This window comes from Ascaphus truei, chromosome 9 (assembly GCF_040206685.1).
Source record: "Ascaphus truei isolate aAscTru1 chromosome 9, aAscTru1.hap1, whole genome shotgun sequence".
Classification (NCBI taxonomy): Eukaryota; Metazoa; Chordata; class Amphibia; order Anura; family Ascaphidae; genus Ascaphus; species Ascaphus truei.
In genome coordinates, this window is record NC_134491.1 from 48,697,861 (window position 1) to 48,717,513 (window position 19,653).

At 56.2% G+C, this 19,653-nt stretch overlaps 1 protein-coding gene across 2 annotated transcripts; it reads right to left on the bottom strand.

The window, feature by feature from the left end:
- Positions 1-11,061: 11,061 nt before the first annotated feature.
- VASH1 (vasohibin 1) lies at positions 11,062-19,222 on the bottom strand. Of its 2 annotated transcripts, XM_075614697.1 has the most exons (8): positions 18,873-19,222; positions 18,109-18,772; positions 17,301-17,389; positions 16,647-16,703; positions 16,494-16,568; positions 13,412-13,793; positions 12,868-12,974; positions 11,062-11,694 (listed from the first exon to the last, which is right to left on the bottom strand). In XM_075614697.1, exons 2-8 carry the CDS (start codon positions 18,301-18,303, stop codon positions 11,625-11,627), a joined length of 975 nt encoding a protein of 324 aa, XP_075470812.1. In that variant the 5' UTR covers positions 18,304-18,772; positions 18,873-19,222; the 3' UTR covers positions 11,062-11,624. The 2 variants fall into 2 exon arrangements, with proteins under 2 accessions (XP_075470812.1, XP_075470811.1); XM_075614696.1 differs by having other exon boundaries at positions 18,109-19,222.
- Between the last annotated feature and the right edge of the window lie 431 nt (positions 19,223-19,653).

Genomic DNA, 19,653 nt, shown 5'->3' on the forward strand with positions numbered 1-19,653 from the left:
CCTGCTGCAGGACAGTAACAGATTGCGGCCGTGCCTGTATTTCCTCTTCCTGTTGCAGGACAGTAACAGATTGCGGGCGTGTCTGTATTTCCTCTTCCTGTTGCAGGACAGTAACAGATTGCGGCCGTGTCTGTATTTCCTCTTCCTGCTGCAGGACAGTAACAGATTGCGGCCGTGTCTGTATTTCCTCTTCCTGCTGCAGGACAGTAACAGATTGCGGGCGTGTCTGTATTTCCCCTTCCTGCTGCAGGACAGTAACAGATTGCGGCCGTGTCTGTATTTCCTCTTCCTGCTGCAGGACAGTAACAGATTGCGGCCGTGTCTGTATTTCCCCTTCCTGCTGCAGGACAGTAACAGATTGCGGGCGTGTCTGTATTTCCCCTTCCTGCTGCAGGACAGTAACAGATTGCGGCCGTGTCTGTATTTCCTCTTCCTGCTGCAGGACAGTAACAGATTGCGGGCGTGTCTGTATTTCCTCTTCCTGCTGCAGGACAGTAACAGATTGCGGGCGTGTCTGTATTTCCTCTTCCTGTTGCAGGACAGTAACAGAGATTGCGGGCGTGTCTGTATTTCCCCTTCCTGCTGCAGGACAGTAACAGAGATTGCGGCCGTGTCTGTATTTCCCCTTCCTGCTGCAGGACAGTAACAGAGATTGCGGCCGTGTCTGTATTTCCTCTTCCTGTTGCAGGACAGTATCAGAGATTGCGGGCGTGTCTGTATTTCCCATTCCTGTTGCAGGACAGTAACAGATTGCGGGCGTGTCTGTATTTGCTCTTCCTGCTGCAGGACAGTAACGGAGATTGCGGCCGTGTCTGTATTTCCTCTTCCTGCTGCAGGACAGTAACAGATTGCGGCCGTGTCTGTATTTGCTCTTCCTGCTGCAGGACAGTAACAGATTGCGGGCGTGTCTGTATTTCCCCTTCCTGCTGCAGGACAGTATCGGAGATTGCGGGCGTGTCTGTATTTCCCCTTCCTGTTGCAGGACAGTAACAGATTGCGGGCGTGTCTGTATTTCCTCTTCCTGCTGCAGGACAGTAACAGATTGCGGGCGTGTCTGTATTTGCTCTTCCTGCTGCAGGACAGTAACGGAGATTGCGGCCGTGTCTGTATTTCCTCTTCCTGCTGCAGGACAGTAACGGAGATTGCGGCCGTGTCTGTATTTCCTCTTCCTGCTGCAGGACAGTAACGGAGATTGCGGGCGTGTCTGTATTTCCTCTTCCTGTTGCAGGACAGTAACAGATTGCGGCCGTGTCTGTATTTGCTCTTCCTGCTGCAGGACAGTAACAGATTGCGGGCGTGTCTGTATTTCCTCTTCCTGCTGCAGGACAGTAACAGATTGCGGGCGTGTCTGTATTTCCTCTTCCTGCTGCAGGACAGTAACGGAGATTGCGGGCGTGTCTGTATTTCCCCTTCCTGCTGCAGGACAGTAACAGATTGCGGGCGTGTCTGTATTTCCTCTTCCTGCTGCAGGACAGTAACAGATTGCGGGCGTGTCTGTATTTCCTCTTCCTGTTGCAGGACAGTATCGGAGATTGCGGGCGTGTCTGTATTTCCTCTTCCTGCTGCAGGACAGTAACGGAGATTGCGGGCGTGTCTGTATTTCCTCTTCCTGCTGCAGGACAGTAACGGAGATTGCGGCCGTGTCTGTATTTCCCCTTCCTGTTGCAGGACAGTAACAGATTGCGGCCGTGTCTGTATTTCCTCTTCCTGCTGCAGGACAGTAACGGAGATTGCGGCCGTGTCTGTATTTCCTCTTCCTGCTGCAGGACAGTAACAGATTGCGGGCGTGTCTGTATTTCCTCTTCCTGCTGCAGGACAGTAACGGAGATTGCGGGCGTGTCTGTATTTCCCCTTCCTGCTGCAGGACAGTAACGGAGATTGCGGGCGTGTCTGTATTTCCTCTTCCTGTTGCAGGACAGTATCGGAGATTGCGGGCGTGTCTGTATTTCCTCTTCCTGCTGCAGGACAGTAACGGAGATTGCGGCCGTGTCTGTATTTCCCCTTCCTGCTGCAGGACAGTAACAGATTGCGGGCGTGTCTGTATTTCCTCTTCCTGCTGCAGGACAGTAACGGAGATTGCGGGCGTGTCTGTATTTCCTCTTCCTGCTGCAGGACAGTAACAGATTGCGGGCGTGTCTGTATTTCCCCTTCCTGTTGCAGGACAGTAACAGATTGCGGGCGTGTCTGTATTTCCCCTTCCTGCTGCAGGACAGTATCGGAGATTGCGGCCGTGTCTGTATTTCCTCTTCCTGCTGCAGGACAGTAACAGATTGCGGGCGTGTCTGTATTTCCTCTTCCTGCTGCAGGACAGTAACGGAGATTGCGGGCGTGTCTGTATTTCCTCTTCCTGCTGCAGGACAGTAACAGATTGCGGGCGTGTCTGTATTTCCCCTTCCTGTTGCAGGACAGTAACAGATTGCGGGCGTGTCTGTATTTCCCCTTCCTGCTGCAGGACAGTATCGGAGATTGCGGCCGTGTCTGTATTTCCTCTTCCTGCTGCAGGACAGTAACGGAGATTGCGGCCGTGTCTGTATTTCCTCTTCCTGCTGCAGGACAGTAACGGAGATTGCGGGCGTGTCTGTATTTCCCCTTCCTGCTGCAGGACAGTAACAGATTGCGGGCGTGTCTGTATTTCCTCTTCCTGTTGCAGGACAGTATCGGAGATTGCGGGCGTGTCTGTATTTCCCCTTCCTGTTGCAGGACAGTATCGGAGATTGCGGGCGTGTCTGTATTTCCTCTTCCTGCTGCAGGACAGTAACAGAGATTGCGGGCGTGTCTGTATTTCCCCTTCCTGCTGCAGGACAGTAACAGATTGCGGGCGTGTCTGTATTTCCTCTTCCTGTTGCAGGACAGTAACGGAGATTGCGGGCGTGTCTGTATTTCCTCTTCCTGCTGCAGGACAGTAACAGATTGCGGGCGTGTCTGTATTTCCTCTTCCTGCTGCAGGACAGTAACGGAGATTGCGGGCGTGTCTGTATTTCCTCTTCCTGTTGCAGGACAGTAACAGATTGCGGGCGTGTCTGTATTTCCCCTTCCTGCTGCAGGACAGTAACGGAGATTGCGGGCGTGTCTGTATTTCCCCTTCCTGCTGCAGGACAGTAACGGAGATTGCGGGCGTGTCTGTATTTCCTCTTCCTGTTGCAGGACAGTAACAGATTGCGGGCGTGTCTGTATTTCCCCTTCCTGCTGCAGGACAGTATCAGAGATTGCGGGCGTGTCTGTATTTCCTCTTCCTGTTGCAGGACAGTAACAGATTGCGGGCGTGTCTGCATTTCCTCTTCCTGCTGCAGGACAGTATCGGAGATTGCGGCCGTGTCTGTATTTCCTCTTCCTGCTGCAGGACAGTAACAGATTGCGGGCGTGTCTGTATTTCCCCTTCCTGCTGCAGGACAGTAACAGATTGCGGGCGTGTCTGTATTTCCTCTTCCTGTTGCAGGACAGTAACAGATTGCGGCCGTGTCTGTATTTCCCCTTCCTGTTGCAGGACAGTAACGGAGATTGCGGGCGTGTCTGTATTTCCCCTTCCTGCTGCAGGACAGTATCGGAGATTGCGGGCGTGTCTGTATTTCCCCTTCCTGCTGCAGGACAGTAACAGATTGCGGGCGTGTCTGTATTTCCCCTTCCTGCTGCAGGACAGTAACGGAGATTGCGGCCGTGTCTGTATTTCCCCTTCCTGCTGCAGGACAGTATCGGAGATTACGGCCGTGTCTATATTTCCTCTTCCTGCTGCAGGACAGTAACGGAGATTGCGGGCGTGTCTGTATTTCCCCTTCCTGTTGCAGGACAGTATCGGAGATTGCGGGCGTGTCTGTATTTCCCCTTCCTGCTGCAGGACAGTATCGGAGATTACGGCCGTGTCTGTATTTCCCCTTCCTGTTGGAGGACAGTAACGGAGATTGCGGGCGTGTCTGTATTTCCTCTTCCTGCTGCAGGACAGTAACAGATTGCGGGCGTGTCTGTATTTCCCCTTCCTGCTGCAGGACAGTAACAGATTGCGGCCGTGTCTGTATTTCCCCTTCCTGCTGCAGGACATTAACGGAGATTGCGGGCGTGTCTGTATTTCCTCTTCCTGTTGCAGGACAGTAACAGATTGCAGGCGTGTCTGTATTTCCTCTTCCTGTTGCAGGACAGTAACAGATTGCGGGCGTGTCTGTATTTCCTCTTCCTGTTGCAGGACAGTAACAGATTGCGGGCGTGTCTGTATTTCCTCTTCCTGCTGCAGGACAGTAACGGAGATTGCGGGCGTGTCTGTATTTCCTCTTCCTGCTGCAGGACAGTATCGGAGATTGCGGGCGTGTCTGTATTTCCTCTTCCTGCTGCAGGACAGTAACGGAGATTGCGGGCGTGTCTGTATTTCCTCTTCCTGCTGCAGGACAGTAACAGATTGCGGGCGTGTCTGTATTTCCTCTTCCTGTTGCAGGACAGTATCGGAGATTGCGGGCGTGTCTGTATTTCCCCTTCCTGTTGCAGGACAGTATCGGAGATTGCGGCCGTGTCTGTATTTCCTCTTCCTGCTGCAGGACAGTAATGGAGATTGCGGGCGTGTCTGTATTTCCCCTTCCTGCTGCAGGACAGTAACGGAGATTGCGGCCGTGTCTGTATTTCCCCTTCCTGCTGCAGGACAGTAATGGAGATTGCGGGCGTGTCTGTATTTCCCCTTCCTGCTGCAGGACATTAACGGAGATTGCGGGCGTGTCTGTATTTCCTCTTCCTGCTGCAGGACAGTAACGGAGATTGCGGGCGTGTCTGTATTTCCTCTTCCTGCTGCAGGACAGTAACGGAGATTGCGGGCGTGTCTGTGTTTCCTCTTCCTGCTGCAGGACAGTAACAGATTGCGGGCGTGTCTGTGTTTCCTCTTCCTGCTGCAGGACAGTAACGGAAATTGCGGGCGTGTCTGTATTTCCAGTTTCCTCCCTGCTTAAGCCACTAAAATGTAATCAAAGGATGGAAGTCCTCTGTGGCCCTGATCTTATAGTCCAGGGGCGGCCAACTCCAGTCCTCAAGGGCCACCAACAGGTCAGCTTTCCTGGACATCCCTGCTTCAGCACAGGTGGTTCAATCAGTGGCTCAGTTTTCGACTGAGCCACCTGTGCTGGAGCAGGGATATCCTGGAAAGTTGGCCTATTGGTGGCTCTTGAGGGCTGGAGTTGGCTATCCATGGACTATAGTCCTACAAGTGACTAAACATGCGGTAGTGTAGCCCTGTGGGTGGTGTCCGAGACACTGCCCCACTTTGCACTGTCACAGTTTAATGACTAAACCCTTTGTTTCAGTTGCAAGCTGACCCCGAGTCAGAGGGACGCAAATGATGTACTTTGCACATTACCCATAGGGTGCACAGGCAGAACGGAACGTGGCAGCCGTGGGCAGGAGGTTCTCCCCCATCCAATCAGCTCCTAAATGCCAGCGCACTGGTGAATACTGTCCCACGCCTCTCCGCACAGGGAATTATCGATAAGCGCAGGAGAGGAGCGGCAGTACTGTATGTATCAGCGCAGGAGAGGAGCGGGCAGTACTGTATGTATCAGCGCAGGAGAGGAGCGGGCAGTACTGTATTTATCAGCGCAGGAGAGGAGCGGGCAGTACTGTATTTATCAGAGCAGGAGAGGAGCGGGCAGTACTGTATGTATCAGCACAGGAGAGGAGCGGGCAGTACTGTATGTATCAGCCCAGGAGAGGAGCGGGCAGTACTGTATGTATCAGCGCAGGAGAGGAGCGGGGAGTACTGTATGTATCAGCGCAGGAGAGGAGCGGGCAGTACTGTATGTATCAGCGCAGGAGAGGAGCGGGCAGTACTGTATCAGCACAGGAGAGGAGCGGGCAGCACAGCGCAGGAGAGGAGCGGGCAGTACTGTATTTATCAGCGCAGGAGGGGAGCGGGCAGTACTGTATCAGCGCAGGAGAGAAGCGGGCAGTACTGTATTTATCAGCGCAGGAGAGGAGCGGGCAGTACTGTATCAGCGCAGGAGAGGAGCGGCAGTACTGTATTTATCAGCGCAGGAGAGGAGCGGGCAGTACTGTATGTATCAGCGCAGGAGAGGAGCGGGCAGTACTGTATGTATCAGCGCAGGAGAGGAGCGGGCAGTACTGTATTTATCAGCGCAGGAGAGGAGCGGGCAGTACAGTATTTATCAGCGCAGGAGAGGAGCAGGCAGTACTGTATGTATCAGCGTAGGAGAGGAGCGGGCAGTACTGTATTTATCAGCGCAGGAGAGGAGCAGGCAGTACTGTATTTATCAGCGCAGGAGAGAAGCGGACAGTACTGTATGTATCAGCGCAGGAGGGGAGCGGGCAGTACTGTATTTATCAGCGCAGGAAAGGAGCGGGCAGTACTGTATGTATCAGTGCAGGAGGGGAGCGGGCAGTACTGTATTTATCAGCGCAGGACAGGAGCGGACAGTACTGTATTTATCAGCGCAGGAAAGGAGCGGGCAGTACTGTATGTATCAGCGCAGGAGGGGAGCGGGCAGTACTGTATTTATCAGCGCAGGAGAGGAGCGGACAGTACTGTATTTATCAGCGCAGGAGAGGAGCGGGCAGTACTGTATGTATCAGCGCAGGAGAGGAGCGGGCAGTACTGTATGTATCAGCGCAGGAGAGGAGCGGACAGTACTGTATGTATCAGCGCAGGAGGGGAGCGGGCAGTACTGTGTATCAGCGCAGGAGGGGAGCGGGCAGTACTGTATGTATCAGCGCAGGAGAGGAGCGGGCAGTACTGTATGTATCAGCGCAGGAGGGGAGCGGGCAGTACTGTATGTATCAGCGCAGGAGAGGAGCGGGCAGTACTGTATGTATCAGCGCAGGAGAGGAGCGGGCAGTACTGTATGTATCAGCGCAGGAGAGGAGCGGACAGTACTGTATGTATCAGCGCAGGAGGGGAGCGGGCAGTACTGTGTATCAGCGCAGGAGGGGAGCGGGCAATACTGTATTTATCAGCGCAGGGGAGGAGCGGACAGTACTGTATGTATCAGCGCAGGAGAGGAGCGGGCAGTACTGTATGTATCAGCGCAGGAGAGGAGCGGGCAGTACTGTATGTATCAGCGCAGGAGAGGAGCGGGCAGCACTGTATTTATCAGCGTAGGAGAGGAGCGGGCAGTACAGTATTTATCAGAGCAGGAGAGGAGCGGTCAGTACTGTATTTATTAGCGCAGGAGAGGAGCGGGCAGTACTGTATTTATCAGCACAGGAGAGGAGCGGGCAGTACAGTATTTATCAGCACAGGAGAGGAGCGGGCAGTACAGTATTTATCAGCACAGGAGAGGAGCGGGCAGTACTGTATTTATCAGCGCAGGAGAGGAGCGGGCAGTACAGTATTTATCAGAGCAGGAGAGGAGCGGTCAGTACTGTATTTATTAGCGCAGGAGAGGAGCGGGCAGTACTGTATTTATCAGCGCAGGAGAGGAGCGGGCAGTACAGTATTTATCAGAGCAGGAGAGGAGCGGCAGTACTGTATTTATCAACGCAGGAGAGGAGCGGACAGTACTGTATGTATCAGCGCAGGAGAGGAGCGGGCAGTACTGTATGTATCAGCGCAGGAGAGGAGCGGGCAGTACTGTATCTATCAGCGCAGGAGAGGAGCGGGCAGTACTGTATGTATCAGCGCAGGTGAGGAGCGGGCAGTGCTGTATTTATCAGCGCAGGAGAGGAGCAGGCAGTACTGTATGTATCAGCGCAGGAGAGGAGCGGGCAGTACTGTATGTATCCGCGCAGGAGAGGAGCGGGTAGTACTGTATGTATCAGCGCAGGAGAGGAGCGAGCAATACTGTATATATCAGCGCAGGAGAGGAGCGGGCAGTACTGTATGTATCAGCGCAGGAGAGGAACGGGCAGCACTGTATGTATTAGCGCAGGAGGGGAGCGTGCAGTACTGTATGTATCAGCACAGGAGAGGAGCGGGCAGTACTGTATGTATCAGCGCAGGAGAGGAGCGGGCAGTACTGTATTTATCAGCGCAGGAGAGGAGCGGGCAGTACTGTATGTATCAGCGCAGGAGAGGAGCGGGCAGTACTGTATGTATCAGCACAGGAGAGGAGCGGGCAGTACTGTATGTATCAGCGCAGGAGAGGAGCGGGCAGTACTGTATTTATCAGCGCAGGAGAGGAGCGGGCAGTACTGTATTTATCAGCGCAGGAGAGGAGCGGCAGTACTGTATTTATCAGCGCAGGAGAGGAGCGGCAGTACTGTATTTATCAGCGCAGGAGAGGAGCGGGCAGTACTGTATGTATCAGCGCAGGAGAGGAGCGGGCAGTACTGTATGTATCAGCGCAGGAGGGGAGCGGGCAGTACTGTATGTATCAGCGCAGGAGGGGAGCGGGCAGTACTGTATGTATCAGCGCAGGAGAGGAGCGGGCAGTACTGTGTATCAGCGCAGGAGGGGAGCGGGCAATACTGTATGTATCAGCGCAGGAGAGGAGCGGGCAGTACTGTATGTATCAGCGCAGGAGAGGAGCGGGCAGTACTGTATCAGCGCAGGAGAGGAGCGGGCAGTACTGTATGTATCAGCGCAGGAGAGGAGCGGGCAGTACTGTATCAGCGCAGGAGAGGAGCGGGCAGTACTGTATTTATCAGCGCAGGAGAGGAGCGGGCAGTACTGTATCAGCGCAGGAGAGGAGCGGGCAGTACTGTATCAGCGCAGGAGAGGAGCGGGCAGTACTGTATCAGCGCAGGAGAGGAGCGGGCAGTACTGTATCAGCGCAGGAGAGGAGCGGGCAGTACTGTATCAGCGCAGGAGAGGAGCGGGCAGTACTGTATCAGCGCAGGAGAGGAGCGGGCAGTACTGTATCAGCGCAGGAGAGGAGCGGGCAGTACTGTATCAGCGCAGGAGAGGAGCGGGCAGTACTGTATTTATCAGCGCAGGAGAGGAGCGGGCAGTACTGTATTTATCAGCGCAGGAGAGGAGCGGGCAGTACTGTATTTATCAGTGCAGGAGAAGAACGGGCAGTACTGTATTTATCAGCGCAGGAGAGGGCAGTACTGTATTTATCAGAGCAGGAGAGGAGCGGGCAGTACTGTATTTATCAGCGCAGGAGAGGAGCGGGCAGTACTGTATCAGCGCAGGAGAGGAGCGGGCAGTACTGTATCAGCGCAGGAGAGGAACGGGCACTACTATATCAGCGCAGGAGAGGAGCGGGCAGTACTAGATCAGCGCAGGAGAGGAGCGGGCAGTACTATATCAGCGCAGGAGAGGAGCGGGCAGTACTATATCAGCGCAGGAGAGGAGCGGGCAGTACTGTATCAGCGCAGGAGAGGAGCGGGCAGTACTGTATCAGCGCAGGAGAGGAGCGGCCAGTACTATATCAGCGCAGGAGAGGAGCGGGCAGTACTATATCAGCGTAGGAGAGGAGCGGGCAGTACTGTATGTATCAGCGCAGGAGAGGAGCGGGCAGGACTGTATGTATCAGCGCAGGAGAGGAGCGGGCAGCACTATATCAGCGCAGGAGAGGAGCGGGCAGGACTGTATGTATCAGCGCAGGAGAGGAGCGGGCAGTACTGTATGTATCAGCGCAGGAGAGGAGCGGGCAGTACTATATCAGCGCAGGAGAGGAGCGGGCAGTACTGTATCAGCGCAGGAGAGGAGCGGGCAGTACTGTATCCGCGCAGGAGAGGAGCGGGCAGTACTATATCAGCGCAGGAGAGGAGCGGGCAGTACTATATAAGCGCAGGAGAGGAGCGGGCAGTACTGTATCAGCGCAGGAGAGGAGCGGGCAGTACTGTATCAGCGCAGGAGAGGAGCGGGCAGTACTATATCAGCGCAGGAGAGGAGCGGGCAGTACTGAATCAGCGCAGGAGAGGAGCGGGCAGTACTATATCAGCGCAGGAGAGGAGCGGGCAGTACTGTATGTATCAGCGCAGGAGAGGAGCGGGCAGTACTGTATAAGCGCAGGAGAGGAGCGGGCAGTACTGTATCAGCGCAGGAGAGGAGCGGGCAGTACTATATCAGCGCAGGAGAGGAGCGGGCAGTACTGTATCAGCGCAGGAGAGGAGCGGGCAGTACTATATCAGCGCAGGAGAGGAGCGGGCAGTACTATATCAGCGTAGGAGAGGAGCGGGCAGTACTGTATGTATCAGCGCAGGAGAGGAGCGGGCAGGACTGTATGTATCAGCGCAGGAGAGGAGCGGGCAGCACTATATCAGCGCAGGAGAGGAGCGGGCAGGACTGTATGTATCAGCGCAGGAGAGGAGCGGGCAGTACTGTATGTATCAGCGCAGGAGAGGAGCGGGCAGTACTATATCAGCGCAGGAGAGGAGCGGGCAGTACTGTATCAGCGCAGGAGAGGAGCGGGCAGTACTGTATCCGCGCAGGAGAGGAGCGGGCAGTACTATATCAGCGCAGGAGAGGAGCGGGCAGTACTATATCAGCGCAGGAGAGGAGCGGGCAGTACTGTATCAGCGCAGGAGAGGAGCGGGCAGTACTGTATCAGCGCAGGAGAGGAGCGGGCAGTACTATATCAGCGCAGGAGAGGAGCGGGCAGTACTGAATCAGCGCAGGAGAGGAGCGGGCAGTACTATATCAGCGCAGGAGAGGAGCGGGCAGTACTGTATGTATCAGCGCAGGAGAGGAGCGGGCAGTACTGTATAAGCGCAGGAGAGGAGCGGGCAGTACTGTATCAGCGCAGGAGAGGAGCGGGCAGTACTATATCAGCGCAGGAGAGGAGCGGGCAGTACTGTATCAGCGCAGGAGAGGAGCGGGCAGTACTGAATCAGCGCAGGAGAGGAGCGGGCAGTACTGAATCAGCGCAGGAGAGGAGCGGGCAGTACTGAATCAGCGCACTGTTATTAAGGAGCAGGGAGAAGCTGTGTTCCGTGCCAGGAACATCTCTGTGCCAGGGTTGGGGAGCAGGTGCTGGGCAGCGAGTGGTTGGAGTCCGCAGGTGAAGCCCCCGGTGGCATCTGTTGTCCAGCGAAGCCGATTGATAAGAAGCAGTTCCCTTACGCATGTTTATTGAAAGATTTCTTCCCCATACTGTACAGTACAATGCCTGTTTTCACCCCTCCCCTGGCGCTCACGGAATCGCTCCCACTGGCCGTGGCTGGGTTACTGTATAAATACCACGTGCAGAATAATAATAATCACCATTTATTGAGGTTTCAGTGTAAAAGTGCTGGGATAAATAAGGAGAACGTGGGGTCAGTCGGAGACCTGCGTGTCGTGTGACCAACCTGCACAGTGACATCACGTGGCAAAAGGGTGACAGTGATTTAGTGGTTACCGATCGGTCGGCACACGGCGCGGTGATAATGCTGCAAATGGCTCCCCTTGCAGTCGTGTGTGCGCAGGTCCGGCAGGCGGTTAATACTGGCGCAGAGCCGGCAAGAGGTTAATACTGACGCAGAGCTGCATGTGCAGAACCGGCAGGGGGTTAATACTGCTTCAGTGCCGCTGACCCGCAGCAGCCTCTGCTACTCCAGTGCTGACCTCCCGCACATACTTGTTATTACTCTCTGTGTGTCCTCTTGCACTATTTCTGCCCGTCTGCGCACCTGGGGCCCTGCTGTATACGGTTATCTTGGTGCCTGGAGGGGGGTGCTGACCGGTTACCCATCAGAACTGGAGTCTGCGGAGGGTTTTCGGGAGGTAGCTTGTCTTCTGGAAGGTCCCCTGTGGCACAGAGCAGGTTCTCCCCTCACACCCGGATCTGATACCCGCTCAGGTCAGGCAGAGATTTGGAGTCTGCAGACTTCTCCCCTGAGGGACTGAAAGGGAGAGAGAGAGAGAGCGCACAAGTGTGAGGAACCGAAGAGCAATCCAACTGTGCGTCTCCGGGGAGGGGAGTCCAGTGAGAGATAGCCGCGCGTCTCCGGGGAGGTGAGTGGGGCAGCGAGAGATAGCCGCGCGTCTCCGGGGAGGGGAGTGCAGCGAGAGATAGCCGCGCGTCTCCGGGGAGGGGAGTGCAGCGAGAGATAGCCGCGCGTCTCCGGGGAGGGGAGTGCAGCGAGAGATAGCCGCGCGTCTCCGGGGAGGGGAGTGCAGCGAGAGATAGCCGCGCGTCTCCGGGGAGGGGAGTGCAGCGAGAGATAGCCGTGCGTCCCCGGGGAGGGGAGTGCAGCGAGAGATAGCCGCGCGTCTCCGGGGAGGGGAGTGCAGCGAGAGATAGCCGCGCGTCTCCGGGGAGGGGAGTGCAGCGAGAGATAGCCGCGCGTCTCCGGGGAGGGGAGTGCAGCGAGAGATAGCCGCGCGTCTCCGGGGAGGGGAGTGCAGCGAGAGATAGCCGCGCGTCTCCGGGGAGGGGAGTGCAGCGAGAGATAGCCGCGCGTCTCCGGGGAGGGGAGTGCAGCGAGAGATAGCCGCGCGTCCCCGGGGAGGGGAGTGCAGCGAGAGATAGCCGCGCGTCTCCGGGGAGGGGAGTGCAGCGAGAGATAGCCGCGCGTCCCCGGGGAGGGGAGTGCAGCGAGAGATAGCCGCGCGTCTCCGGGGAGGGGAGTGCAGCGAGAGATAGCCGCGCGTCTCCGGGGAGGGGAGTGCAGCGAGAGATAGCCGCGCGTCTCCGGGGAGGTGAGTGGGGCAGCGAGAGATAGCCGCGCGTCTCCGGGGAGGGGAGTGCAGCGAGAGATAGCCGCGCGTCTCCGGGGAGGTGAGTGGGGCAGCGAGAGATAGCCGCGCGTCTCCGGGGAGGGGAGTGGTGCAGCGAGAGATAGCCGCGCGTCTCCGAGGAGGGGAGTGCCGCGCGTCTCCGGGGAGGGGAGTGCAGCGAGAGATAGCCGTGCGTCCCCGGGGAGGGGAGTGCAGCGAGAGATAGCCGCGCGTCTCCGGGGAGGGGAGTGGTGCAGCGAGAGATAGCCGCGCGTCTCCGGGGAGGGGAGTGCAGCGAGAGATAGCCGCGCGTCTCCGGGGAGGGGAGTGCAGCGAGAGATAGCTGTGCATCTCACCGTCTTTCGGGACGCTCCCTGCGCAGCGGGCTGGACTGTCCTCTCTGAGGGGAGGAGGTGACATCTCTCTTTCGCTCCTTAGGAGGAGTTGGGGGTCCCTTGGTTATCTGAGAGGAGACACTGGTTACAATGACAGCAGCAGCAGGGGACACCTGCCCCTTCCCACAGAGGCCCTCACTGCATCTGCCCTGGCCCCTCACCGCACCTCCCTGCCGCCCCCTCACCCTGAGCCACATCTCCCATGCCGCCCCCTCACCGCGCCACACCTCCCCGCTGCCCCCTCACCCTGAGCTGCACCTCCCGCCGCCCCCCTCCCCCTCACCCGCACCTCCCCGCCGCCCCCCTCACCCTGAGCCGCACCTCCCCCTCACCCGCACCTCCCCGCCGCCCCCCTCACCCTGAGCCGCACCTCCCCCTCACCCGCACCTCCCCGCCGCCCCCCTCACCCTGGGCCGCACCTCCCCCTCACCCGCACCTCCCCGCCGCCCCCCCCACCCTGTGCCGCACCTCCCCCTCACCCGCACCTCCCCGACGCCCCCCTCACCCTGAGCCGCATGTCCCTGCTGTGCCGCTCCAGCTCCCTCCGCAGACCCTCCTCCCCCAGCTCCTGCAGGTCCAGGACAGAGTGTTTCCAGTCGATCTGCTCCACGCTGTGCGGGTCGTGGGACACATAGCGCCCGATCTTCACCTTGCGCAGTGTGTGCCAGCAACACGCGTACGCAGCCTGGAAGTCCGCGAGCAGTGAGCTCAGGGTCCGATGTTCAAGTGGCTTGTACATCAGGTCCTCACGCCGGCTCATCCCCAGAGCCCCAAAATGTCCCCCCCAGTGCAGCCCTAGCACGATGTGCCGGAAGCAGCCCCCCGAAAACTGCGTCTTGAAGCTGATGGGGAAACGCTCCAGACCAGAAATGCTGTTAGTCAGGTATCTGGGGAGAGTCAGGAACCCAACAGAGCGAGCACTGTATCGTGGGGGAGTCAGGAACCCCACAGCGAGCGTATATTGGAGGGAGAGTCAGGAACCCCACAGCGAGCGTATATTGGAGGGAGAGTCAGGAACCCCACAGCGAGCGTATATTGGAGGGAGAGTCAGGAACCCCACAGCGAGCGTATATTGGAGGGAGAGTCAGGAACCCCACAGCGAGCGTATATTGGAGGGAGAGTCAGGAACCCCACAGTGAGCGTATATTGGAGGGAGAGTCAGGAACCCCACCTAGCGAGCGCTGTATTGGAGGGAGAGTCAGGAACCCCACAGCGAGCGTATATTGGAGGGAGAGTCAGAAACCCCACAGTGAGCGTATATTGGAGGGAGAGTCAGGAACCCCACCTAGCGAGCGCTGTATTGGAGGGAGAGTCAGGAACCCCACAGCGAGCGTATATTGGAGGGAGAGTCAGGAACCCCACAGCGAGCGTATATTGGAGGGAGAGTCAGGAACCCCACAGCGAGCGTATATTGGAGAGAGAGTCAGGAACCCCACAGCGAGCGTATATTGGAGGGAGAGTCAGGAACCCAACAGAGCGAGCACTGTATCGTGGGGGAGTCAGGAACCCCACAGCGAGCGTATATTGGAGGGAGAGTCAGGAACCCCACAGTGAGCGTATATTGGAGAGAGAGTCAGGAACCCCACAGTGAGCGTATATTGGAGGGAGAGTCAGGAACCCCACATAGCGAGCGCTGTATTGGAGGGAGAGTCAGGAACCCCACAGCGAGCGTATATTGGAGGGAGAGTCAGGAACCCCACAGCGAGCGTATATTGGAGGGAGAGTCAGGAACCCCACAGCGAGCGTATATTGGAGGGAGACTCAGGAACCCCACAGCGAGCGTATATTGGAGGGAGAGTCAGGAACCCCACATAGAGCACTGTATCGTGGGGGAGTCAGGAACCCCACAGCGAGCGTATATTGGAGGGAGAGTCAGGAACCCCACAGCGAGCGTATATTGGAGGGAGAGTCAGGAACCCCACAGCGAGCGTATATTGGAGGGAGAGTCAGGAACCCCACAGCGAGCGTATATTGGAGGGAAAGTCAGGAACCCCACAGCGAGCGTATATTGGAGGGAGAGTCAGGAACCCCACATAGCGAGCGCTGTATTGGGGGGGGGAGTCAGGAACCCCACATAGCGAGTGCTGTATTGGGGGGAGTCAGGAACCCCACATAGCGAGCGCTGTGTTGGGGGGAGAGTCAGGAACCCCACAGCGAGCGTATATTGGAGGGAGAGTCAGGAACCCCACAGCGAGCGTATATTGGAGGGAGAGTCAGGAACCCCACAGTGAGCGTATATTGGAGGGAGAGTCAGGAACCCCACAGCGAGCGTATATTGGAGGGAAAGTCAGGAACCCCACAGCGAGCGTTTATTGGAGGGAGAGTCAGGAACCCCACATAGCGAGCGCTGTATTGGGGGGGGGGAGTCAGGAACCCCACATAGTGAGTGCTGTATTGGGGGGAGAGTCAGGAACCCCACATAGCGAGCGCTGTATTGGGGGGAGAGTCAGGAACCCCGCCGAGTAAGAACTGCGCTGGGGGAGTCAGGAACCCCACAGAGTGAAAACTACACTGGGGGAGTCAGGAACCCCACATAGCGAGCGCTGTATTGGGGGGAGTCAGGAACCCCACAGCGAGCGTATATTGGAGGGAGTCAGGAACCCCACATAGCGAACGCTGTATTGGGGGGAGAGTCAGGAACCCCACAGAGTGAGAACGGCACTGGGGGAGTCAGGAACCCCACAGAGTGAGAACGGCACTGGGGGAGTCAGGAACCCCACAGAGTGAGAACGGCACTGGGGAAGTCAGGAACCCCACAGTGTGAGAACGGCACTGGGGGAGTCAGGAACCCCACAGTGTGAGAACGGCACTGGGGGAGTCAGGAACCCCACAGAGTGAGAACGGCACTGGGGGAGTCAGGAACCCCACAGAGTGAGAACGGCACTGGGGGAGTCAGGAACCCCACAGAGCGAGCGCTGTATCGGGTTTAGGGATGTTATGAGATATTTTCACACACAGTAGCTGCCCCTTGGCTGCTCTCCCAAGCAGTTTGAATTCCTTCACTGGATATTCACCGCCTCTGCTGGTGGAGGCTGCCCCAGTGAACAACTTCCTCCCGTCTCCCCCAAAGCCCCCCACCCTTCCGTGTCGGCGCACGGCCCGCGCCACGTTCTCTGTTGTTACTCTGGAGGTGACTGCATAATGGCATACTCTGTGTTACCGTGGTATCCTCCGAAACGCAGTGATAACGCTGAAGCCGTGAGCTCACTGGTCCCGCACAGAACTACCGCCTCCTATTGGTGAGCAGTGTCCGTGGGTCCGACGGGTGTCGTCAAGTATAACGCCGCGCTTATAGTGACGGCGACGCGACCGATGACGTCACCCGTCGCCATTGCGTTAGATTTCAAATTTAGGCCACATCGCTGGCTACAAGGCCAGCGACGTCATAAAGGGGGAGGGCCAAGGCACGGAGAAGCGCCTGATTGGCCGCAAGGGGAGACCGTTGCCGAAAAAAAATCAAATATCAGTGACTACCTGATTTTTGGTAGCACTGTCGCTCCGTCGTGCTGTCACGTGCACTATAAGCGCCGACGACAATGCGTTTGTTTTGACGGTCGCCGGCACTATAAGCGCAGCCTAAAGGATACATGCCCAGGATTACAGCCTCCAGGCATTTGATTGGCAGGGCTTCTTTGGTCATCTCTTTGGCCAGGTCCAACAGTCTGTAGCGGGAGAGAGAGGAGAACGGGTCAGGAGCTCCGCGAGCTCCTGTGTAAACACGGGAATATGGCGGCACTTACCCTGTGAGAGGACGGCTCTTCTTGATTTCAAAGAACTGAGTCCCTGTGTGATTGTATCTGCGGCTGGACGTGAAGGCGCAAAACCGCGCGGAGAGGGAAATCGGGGTTCATGGTAGAGCACACCCCTAACCCCTCCCTATAACTCTTCCTACTGCCATATATAACTGCTACCTCTATTGCCCCAAATAACCCCTCTATAACTTCTCCTATTGCCCCAAATAACCCCTCTATAACTTCTCCTATTGCCCCAAATAACCTCTCTATAACTCCTACTATTGCCCCAAATAACCCCTCCCTATAATTCTTCCTATTGCCCCATATAACTGCTACCTCTATTGCCCCATATAACTGCTACCTCTATTGCCCCATATAACCCCTCCCTATAACTTCCTATTACCCCATATAACTGCTCCCTATAACTCCTCCTATTACCCCATATAACTGCTCCCTATAACTCCTATTACCCCATATAACTGCTCCCTATAACTCCTCCTATTACCCCATATAACTGCTCCCTATAACTCCTATTACCCCATATAACTGCTCCCTATAACTCCTCCTATTGCCCCATATAACCGCTCCCTATAAGTACTCCAGTCCTACGCACGCACGCACACACACGTACACAGCACTGTGTACACAGGTTGAGGATACTGCAGCTCCCGGACGTATCTCTGAGCGGCCTCGACACGTTCAGGAACCGTCGCTCCCGCAGGGGGGGAGGGGACACACGGGACAGGCACCTGCGGAGAGGTCAGAGGCAGGGTAGTGTGTATACATGCAGAGCAGTGTGTGTGTGCAGAGCAGCGCGTGTATGCATGCAAAACAACGCAGCATGTGTATGTGTGCAGATCAGCATGTGTATACATGCGGAGCAACAGGTGCATGCAAAGCAATATGTGTATACATACAGAGCAGCATGTATACATATAGAGCACCGTGTGCAGAGCAGTGTGTGTATACATACGAAGCAGTGGGTGTATACATGCAAAGCAGCGTGTGCAGAGCAGTGCATATACATAGAGCAGCATGTGTGCAGATCACCATGTGTATACATATAGAGAAGCGTCTATACGCACAGAGCTGCATGTTTACATATTGAGCAGTGTGTGTATAGGTGCACAGCTGCGTCTGTATACGCGCAGAGCAGCGTGTATACGCATACAGCAGTGTGTATCCGCACAGAGCAGCATGTATACATATAGAGCAGCGTGTGTATACATATAGAGCAACGTGTATATACGCGCAGAGCAGCGTGTATACGCATACAGCAGTGTGTATCCGCACAGAGCAGCATGTATACATATAGAGCAGCGTGTGTATACATATAGAGCAACGTGTGTATACGCGCAGAGCAGCGTGTATACATATAGAGCAGCGTGGGTATAGGTGCACAGCAGCGTGTGTGCAGAGCAGAGCCCCCACCCCCCTGCACTTGGGGTTATATAATTGCCCCCCTCACCTTGGGCAGGTCCTGTGCCTCCCTGATTCTCCTCGCCAGTTCCTCGCCCGCGGGATGAGTCCGGGTCACGTGTCCCCACATTCTCTCCCACGTGGGCTCATCCACTGGGAGCCCCCCCCTATTCACATAGAACGGGGCTCCCCCCTCCTCCTCTTCCTCACCCCCCCCATTCTGAAGCCCCTCCCACTGAGACATCCCAGCTCCGCCCACTTGTCACCGGCTGGCAAAGCACCAACACATGTCCTTTTATACAGCTGCTCACCTTGTATACCGCTCCCTATATATCCCTCCCTCTATAGCGCTCCCCGTGTACCCCTGTATACCGCTCCTATATTCTCTTGTATACTGCTCCCTGTGTACTCCTGTATATCACTCCCTGTCCATATATGGTGCCCCATATACTGTGCCCCCTATATACCGCCCATGTCCCTATAAACTGTACCCCCTAAATGCCACGCCCTGTGTACTCTTGTATATCGCTCCCTGCTCCTATATACAGAGCCCCATATACTGTGCTCCCTATATACCACCCCCATATACTGTACCCCCTAAATGCCACGCCCTGTGTACTCTTGTATATCGCTCCCTGCTCCTATATACAGTGCCCCATATACTGTGCTCCCTATATACCACCCCATATACTGTACCCCCTAAATGCCACGCCCTGTGTACTCTTGTATATCGCTCCCTGCTCCTATATACAGTGCCCCATATACTGTGCTCCTATATACCACCCCATATACTGTACCCCCTAAATGCCACGCCTGTGTACTCTTGTATATCGCACCCTATGCCCCCCTATATACTGCACCCCGAGCTCCTGTATACTATAGACAAAGGCCATACAGTGCATGGGAATTCTAATACAATAAGATCAACAAAATAATACAATAGGAAAGGAAATCCCTGCCCCGGGAGAGCTTGCAATCTGCTCCCTATGTACCGCAACTCATACCCTCTATACACCGCTCCTTCTACTCCTGTATACCACTCCCTGCCCCTATATACCTCGCTCCATACTCCCTATATACAGTGCCCCTATATACTGCACCCCATACCCCCTATATACTGCACTCCATGCCATCTATACACCACGCCCCATCCCCCCTATATACACACCCTCCTGTATGCCACTCCCTGCCCCCCCCCCCCTATATACTGTACCCCCTGTATCCCGCTCCCTATGTTCCGGTCACACCCCGCAGGGCAGTCGGTAGATGTCCCGGTGTCCGCCTGTTAGTGAGAGATAGCTGTGCGGCCGGGATGAGCTAATTACATCATCGTTAACCCCTGTATGACCGGGGCGGAGCCTATTGTCTGTGCAGAGATCTCCAGACAGCCAATCAAAGAGCAGAGAGGAAAGGAGTGACGCAGAACTGGCCCCGCCCACCACAGGACCGCACACAAAGGGATTAACCCATTCACTGCTGGGTAACAGTATTATTATTAACCCCCTCACTGCCGGGTAATAGTATTATTAACCCACTCACTGCTTAGTATTATTATTAACCCCCTCACTCCCGGGTAATAGTATTATTATTAACC